This window comes from Euwallacea similis, chromosome 2 (assembly GCF_039881205.1).
Source record: "Euwallacea similis isolate ESF13 chromosome 2, ESF131.1, whole genome shotgun sequence".
Lineage (NCBI taxonomy): Eukaryota > Metazoa > Arthropoda > Insecta > Coleoptera > Curculionidae > Euwallacea > Euwallacea similis.
In genome coordinates this window covers 6,435,396-6,443,040 of record NC_089610.1, presented here as the reverse complement: position 1 = coordinate 6,443,040, position 7,645 = coordinate 6,435,396, and the positions used below count along the sequence as shown (strand labels likewise).

Here is a 7,645-nt window from a genome sequence, read left to right as displayed (position 1 = left end):
TTCAAGAACGGTGATTTTCACGTCGAAGACCAACATAGCGGTGGAAGAAAGAAGGTTTTCCAAGATGCGAACTTGGAAGCATTACTTGACGAAGACTCGTGTCAAAGTCAACAAGAATTGGCACAATCATTGGGAGTGACTCAACAAACAATCTCAAAACGCCTCAAAGACATGGGAATGATTCAGAAGCAAGGATATTGGGTGCCGTACGAGTTGAAACCAAGAGATATTGACAGGCGTCTGTTCGCTTGTGAACAGTTGCTTGCAAGGCAAAGACGGAAGGGATTTCTGCATCGTATTGTGACTGGGGACGAGAAATGGGTTCATTACGATAATCCCAAACGCAAAAAGACTTGGGAATATCCCGGCCATGCTTCCACGTCGACGGCCAAACCGTCTATTCATGGTTCCAAAATCATGCTCTGTATTTGGTGGGATCAACTCGGCGTAATATATTATGAGCTGTTACAACCAACTGAAACAATCACAGGTGCTCTTTATCGAACCCAATTAATGCGTTTGAGCCGAGCATTGAAAAAGAAACGGCTGCAATACAACGAGAGACATGATAAAGTGATTTTGCAGCACGATAATGCTCGACCCCATGTTGCGCAAGTGGTCAAGAAATACTTGGAAACATTGAAATGGGAAGTCCTACCCCACCCGCCATATTCTCCTGACCTAGCTCCTTCTGATTATCACTTGTTTCGATCCATGGCACATGGGCTAGCTGACCAACACTTCCGGTCTTATGAAGAAGTAAGAAATTGGATAGAATCGTGGATCGCTTCAAAAGATGTCCAATTTTTTCAACACGGGATTCGTATGCTGCCCGAAAGATGGGAGAAAGTAGTGGCCAGCGATGGACAATACTTTGGATCCTAAAGGTATAATTAGTTTTTTACAATAAAATCGCGAAATTCGGAAAAAAAACGGCGGAAGCAAAGTTGTACACCTAATAAAAGAACAATAAATAACGAAATTAGAAGTATAAGTCCTTTCACACACTAAGGCTAATAAAATGCCTACAGTGTTGCCGTATTAATGTAATTACGGGATCTCATGTGCAAGATTGCCAGATGTCATATTGTGTGAGCCCTCCATAAAAAATATTATGTGGCTCTACGTTGCTAACACGACGAGCGTAACATTTATAGCGGAAAAGAAGAAGAAGAAGAACTAATTCAAAAATAACGGATAACTTCTGTTAATGTAAAACATTTGTTTAAAAATGTGTAAAAAAGGATAATTACGTATTTTTCATTCTATTTTCCTTTTACTTATATAAATTTCCATTTTCTAATAGCAGTGATTTGTAATTTTCGATCAACGAAGTTGCTCAATGCCCCTTGGGCTTATAGAGCACTAGGATTCTCCCAAAGGCTAGTAAGTGTATAGATGTTTATGTTATTCTTTATTAGGCAAGTTGTAACATCATTATTAAAATATATAATAACGACATAACATGTTCGCTTCGTCTCGTTCTTAATACAATACAAAATTGGTCCTTTCCAAAGGTTTTAAATTATAAATCAAGTTGTAAAGACATTGAATGCTTTTGAATTTGTATTCTATACGGCACTCATTGTTCTGATCCATAGTAAATTCTGCTTTGGATGAGCTATACCCTACAGTTACAGTTACAAGTGTGATAGCAACATTAACAATTTATAGCTTGTTACAAATATGTTTTTGATGTGTTCATATTGATTCTAAATACCTAATGTATTTACTTGTTTTTAGGAGTATTCTATTTTTAACATATGGCACACTTTAATTTTGTTATTCCCTCCAAAAGGGAGGATCTTGCATCTGAGAACGATGATTATTTTGTTAGAGACCTTATCCAACCTAAAGAGATTATTAATAGGCTGAAAGGTGAGAATTGTGTACATATTTATACAGTGTGTTCAAGAATAGGATGCCGTTTGCAGTGATGTGAAAATCGGTCTAAAATAACTACCATGTAAAGGAAAAAATATGTCTTCAAATAGGTTTTCTTTTGATGGAATTTAGTTGAAGGCATCCTTTTCTTAGACACAATGTGTAAGCTTATGCTACTATGCCATGTATTAAATTATATTTTACCTTTTGACAATGATATATTTGTAGACATCAAATTGTGCCTCAAGGAAGAAGGACCGGAATTTATCTTAGAAAATTTTCCTGTATTTTATTCAATATTATACTATGAGGATACACTACAAATGGATATAATTTATAAATCCTACCAAGATCTGCATAAAGGTAGATATTATATAATGAAATTCTTTAAATTTAATAAAATTCTTAGGGCCAAATGCTGGAATAAAATTTGGGAACTTATTTGTAAAATTCTTGGTTTCTTTGATAACTGACTTTACCTCAAAGTTAGTAACATTAGCATATAATGTAACAAGGAAATTTATTTTTAGCGGTTGAAGACCTTACAAAATCTCTTGGCTTTTTGTTAGAGGACCGGTCAAGTATTACTGAGGAATTAGGACAAAAATACCAAAATGTAATAAAAATGCTAATCTACATATACGTCCAAACGGTTTTAGTTATTGAAGCGAAAAACATAATTAAAGCAAAAAACGAGGGCCTCTTGAAAGGGCGCAAAAAAATCACTAATTTAATGTTCCACTTAGACAAGAAAAACGTTCTATTAGCTTTAAACAATATTTTTCAAATGGAAATAGGCCTATTTTGGGACCCTCCTGTTGTCGAAGAGAATTTAATCAATATTGTCGCCGAAGTTTGTTACAAATTTCTAGAGAATCCGCTAATAAAAGGGGAAAAGGAGACCAGAGAGGAAGTTTTCAATCTCATAGGTTAAGAATATAAAAATTCAGTTGTGAGATTAGTTATTATAATAAGTTCTATAGGTACTTTACTGCAAACTTACAACCATAGTACAACTTTTACAATTCGAATAGTACAAATGATCAAAAATGAGGAACATCTTATCCAATGCATTCCTGACGGAATAAAGCAATTGGTGGTTAACTTTGGCTGTAAAGGACTAATTCATGCTTTGGTTCAAGAAATAACGGAGTGGCAAACTGAAGAAAAATTTCAGGATAGCCAGGTAATATTTCAGATATCTAAGGTGTGAGGAATTTTATGGGGGTTATTAATTTCTTGTGATTAAGTTTTTCTAAGGATTAATTAATTTTTTCAGGGATCAAGATTTTGTGCGCAATTTTTAACGGCTTTGGCAGTTTCATTGCCAGAGCTTATGTTGCCTGAGGTTTTATACTTGAACAAATACTTATACCATGAGGTATTGTTGCAAATAATCTGTTTCAACGTCAAGGTTGCATTTAATGGATTTTCAGCCCGCCACTTTGAGAAATTCTGTTTTGAACGTGATAACTGAAGTTATAGTACACGTTTTAAGCAAACATAATCTCAACAATGAAGAAGCAGAGTATCAGGAGGGTTTTCTTACCATTCTTACAGAGCACATCCGTGATAATTCTGCTCATGTTCGGTAAGTCGTTATGACGAGAATAGAGAAGAATTCTGTACCAAAATACATAACAATTTCAGAGCTCGAGTTATGCAGCATTGGAGCCGGCTGCAAGAGGCAACAGCCATTCCAAGACATCTTGTAAATGATGTTTTAAAAAAAATCGTGGTCAATCATTTACACGATAGATCAGCGCTTGTAAGAAAAAACGCGGCCAACTGTATTACCACTTTTCTACAATATAATACTTTTGGCGCCCATGTAAGTAGCCATTTCCAGACAATTATTTTTCTTTGAGAATACAATATTTGGATTTAGTTATCTCTATCGAAAATGCAAGAAGAATTAAAAGAAGCTACACAATTGTTAGATGAATTTAAACCGCAAATTGAGCAGGCGAAAATGTTGAAGTCCCAGGAGATGGAGGCTCAGTGGGAACAGTTAATCCCAGATTTGAAGAAAATGCTGTTAGAATTGTTGCAAATGGAAAGTAAGACTGCAAACTTAAATATCTTAGTTCATCCTAACCTATTTTTTTGGAGTAGTAAAATGGTCTATTACAGACTTGACAAACATAGTAACAAGAGTAATATTTAGTAAGGAGGGAAAACTAATATACAAAATGATATGACTTTAAGATGCAGCAGAAGACAATGAAGAACACCAATTGACCAAAAAAGACGCTTCTGAACTTATCAGGATGTACCTAAGGGAAGGACGCTACAAGGAAGCTATTAAGATGTGGAGAAAATCTGCGGATGAGTTAGAAATGGATGAGTAAGTAAGCCTTTAGTTGCCTATAGTATTCCAAGACTCCCACCACAGGTATTTAGGTGCCTTTATTAAACATAGACCCCTTAACCATTCTGTCTAAAAACTATTAGTACGTTTCTTATTATTTATGATTAAATCTTAAAATAGTTGAAAATAAGTTGTCACAAATGTATGGAACATATCTATTAGAGAAAGCAACGAAGGAAACATAATGGAAGAATTTGTGTCTCGTTTGAAAGTCATTTACATGGAAGACCTGCAAATAATGGACGAAGCTAAAAATGGAATTTCTCATGGCGATTTACTTATAACTGAGGAAGATTTCCAGAAATTTGAAGTTTTAGAAGTAATTATTCATTTCAACTGTAATATACTTTTTAATATTCACGAATCACATTCCATTAGAAAAAGGTGGAATATCTACAAGAAGCCGTGAGTTTTTTGACAATAATGGATGAGGCTATTAATCTTATGAAGGAATTACTTGAAACTACCTGTATAAGTGATATGCACGAGGCAGTAGCCTTCTTTATTGCGGCGTATCAATTTGGTTTAGATAACGCGAAAATCGGCATAATGGGTAAAGATTCATGTCTAAAATCCACTAAGAAGGAACCTTGTTGCTTCTTTTTTAGCAATGCTCCCCCTTATGAAGAGAAACGAACAAGACAGGAAAGATGTGGTCATTGAAGCGTTTAAAATAATTTATCTAAAAACCAACGCTTCAGATATGACGTAAGTCTAGAGGAGATATTGAGTGGGTTTGTTTAATCTTAAACGGTTTTAGAGAACACGGCATTACGGTGGTAAATAGACTAATAGATTTCCTCAAATTTGTTCCTAGCACCAGTTTATATGATTTAGAGGAAATTATCAGGGAGTGGGTTAGTAAAGGTAAGGAGTAATGTTAGTGCGAATTTGAGTTGAAACTTTTCCTAACTCGGTTAATTATATATTTATATTTAATTTGTACCTAAGGTATTCTCGACAATAGTATTATTGATGTTCTTTGGAAATATTTTACTAAGAAAATATCCGTTTCTGATGAACAGTCTCATGCTAGTATGGAGCTTTTACGAATGGCTGCTCTTGGTCGCAGTACGATTATAACTCGTAACGTAATGGTGGTGTCTTGTATAGGTAAGTTGTTTTGCCTTATTTTTTAAAATTAATATCATTGCACTGTTAGAGTGTCACTGAAAAGCTTCCGTCATAGGCAATTTTATGAACATTTTAATGCCTTAATTATACATAATAAATTTTCTTCGCCATCCTGTCCACAAAAGTATTACAACGTTTTTTTATTACTTATGATTAAATTTTAAGAAATGTAAAATTATGTTCTTTGCCAAAATGAAAATTCACATTTTTTTTTTCAAATGACTTAACATAAACGTTACAGATATTTTTATATTTTAGCCTTTGGAGAGGTGGGTCGCAAAAATCTAGCTTTCTTCGGAAGTGCCTGCAATTTCCTTTCTTTAGCCGGTAAAGAAAAGACCGATATTCATTCTGAAAACCATTCGTTTAAAATCAACCACAAAGATCCAATTTGGACCAATCTATTCACTATTTTAAAAGAAAAGTTTTTTGAACGAGAAGAATTTTATTATCACGCCTTGGTACACGCTATGAATTTCCTGTATCAGGTATGTAAATCCACGGATGATTTTCCTTAATCTTGGTAGGAAATACCCTTGTAGGTGTGTGGAAAACCTCAAGAAATTTGCGATGCTTTCCTGAAACAAATTCTCGGTAAATTGTCAGGGCAAAAGGAGCTGGAATGTTTTATCTACATACGTTTGTGTCAGCTCTTGGGAATTGTGGCCATAGAACAGTTAAATTTTCTTGACGGCACAGTCTATAAAGAATTAAAGAGAAGGGAGAATATCCGTATCGCAAGAAAGGGTTCAGATTTAAAAAAAAAGAAAAATAAGAAAATCAATACTATTAGTGCATCTACCACTGCAAATTCATCAATATCAACAGTCGCAAAAGTATGTGATATCAGCAAAGAAAATGACACGTTTTTAATGCTTTATTTTTGTCAGGGTGATGAAATCAATTTAGAAGGAGAGCAAGCTGACGATGAAGATGCGGAATTTATTTTGCAGGTTTTGGAAAAAAATACTGTTACAGGACAAGGAGTTTTAGCACAGTTGGCATATGTTATCGTCAGCGTTTGCGAGAAGCAGGAACTTTTCGCTAATGTGCACCTACAGGGGGCTGCAGTTACTGCTATGATCAGGTGAGGAATTAATTTAATGATTCTAATATTATAAAAAGTTTTGATGATTTGGACTTATATTTAAACTTCGACAGGTACATGTTAGTATCCAGTGACTTCGCAAGGAAACATATCCAATTATTATTCACTATACTGGAAAAAACCAAATACTCAGAAATCAAAACCTCAATTCTGGGCCATCTCTCGGATCTGTTAACCAGATTTCCGAATATTATCGAGCCCTGGACATCCAAAATCTATGAAAGGTGCCTTGGTTAAATTGTGCAATTCTTCCCACTTTACACTGTTCATCGACTTCCAGATTAAAGGATCCCTCGATAGAAATCCGCAAAACCACATTCTTCTCCGTATCAAGTTTAATACTTCGCGATATGATTCGAGCTCATTCCTACGTTCATTTAATGAGTAATCAGTTAATTGATCCTGACGAGGAGCTGAACAGTATGTGTCGGACATTCTTTATCACTCTGGCTCAAAAAGAGGACAACCTATACAACATTTTACCTGACATATTTTCTCATTTAATTGAATGCAACGATATTTCCGAAGAGAACATTAAATACATTATGAAGTAAGTTGAGAAACATTGTTGTCGTGATGGTTACTTACTTATTGTGGTTTCACTCAGATTTCTATTTGCGCTAATCACTAAGCAGAAACACATGGAGAACCTGGTGGATAGGTTCAGTTTCAAGTTTGAACTCACTGATGATATCCACCATCAAAGGAACATTGCCTATTGTTTAACACTGATAACGTACAATGAAAAAGCTTTAAAAAAATTGCATGGAAATTTTGGCACATACAAGCATTTAATGCAAGATGATGAAATTTATGCTCATTTCAAGGCCGTTATGCAAGCTTGTCTTAAGCAGCCTGGAAACAAAACTGATTTGAAGGTAAGTTTGAATAAATTCCCCTGGTTTTTGTTCTTCTAAATCTTATTTTTGTAATTTTCTTTTTCAGCAACTTGTCGCAGAACTTGAGAACAGCATAAAGACGGTCTTTGAAGTCAACAATGATGGTGAGCCAAAGAAACCTCCTCATAAACTTAAATCTTCAAGGAAAGCCAGAAAAAAGCGCCAAAAGACGAAGGAATCAGGCGATGCTGAGAGTGATTCAGACTAGTAGTGAAATAAACAGAAACACGTCTTGAATTCAGGACATTT

At 34.9% G+C, this 7,645-nt stretch overlaps 1 protein-coding gene across 2 annotated transcripts; it reads left to right on the top strand.

The window, feature by feature from the left end:
• The first annotated feature begins 1,254 nt into the window (after positions 1-1,254).
• Positions 1,255-7,625, top strand: Cap-D2 (CAP-D2 condensin subunit). 2 transcript variants are annotated; one of them, XM_066403788.1, is made up of 22 exons: positions 1,261-1,386; positions 1,744-1,878; positions 2,113-2,247; positions 2,415-2,813; positions 2,868-3,070; positions 3,164-3,265; positions 3,321-3,475; positions 3,535-3,715; positions 3,773-3,944; positions 4,093-4,231; positions 4,418-4,574; positions 4,634-4,808; positions 4,864-4,963; positions 5,016-5,122; positions 5,207-5,368; positions 5,648-5,877; positions 5,932-6,225; positions 6,280-6,476; positions 6,551-6,721; positions 6,778-7,047; positions 7,105-7,375; positions 7,443-7,619. In XM_066403788.1, the coding sequence occupies exons 2-22, from the start codon at positions 1,764-1,766 to the stop codon at positions 7,602-7,604; spliced, it is 3,897 nt and encodes a 1,298-aa protein (XP_066259885.1). In that variant the 5' UTR covers positions 1,261-1,386; positions 1,744-1,763; the 3' UTR covers positions 7,605-7,619. The 2 variants fall into 2 exon arrangements, with proteins under 2 accessions (XP_066259884.1, XP_066259885.1); XM_066403787.1 differs by having other exon boundaries at positions 1,255-1,386; positions 5,932-6,476; positions 7,443-7,625.
• The last annotated feature ends 20 nt before the right edge of the window (positions 7,626-7,645 follow it).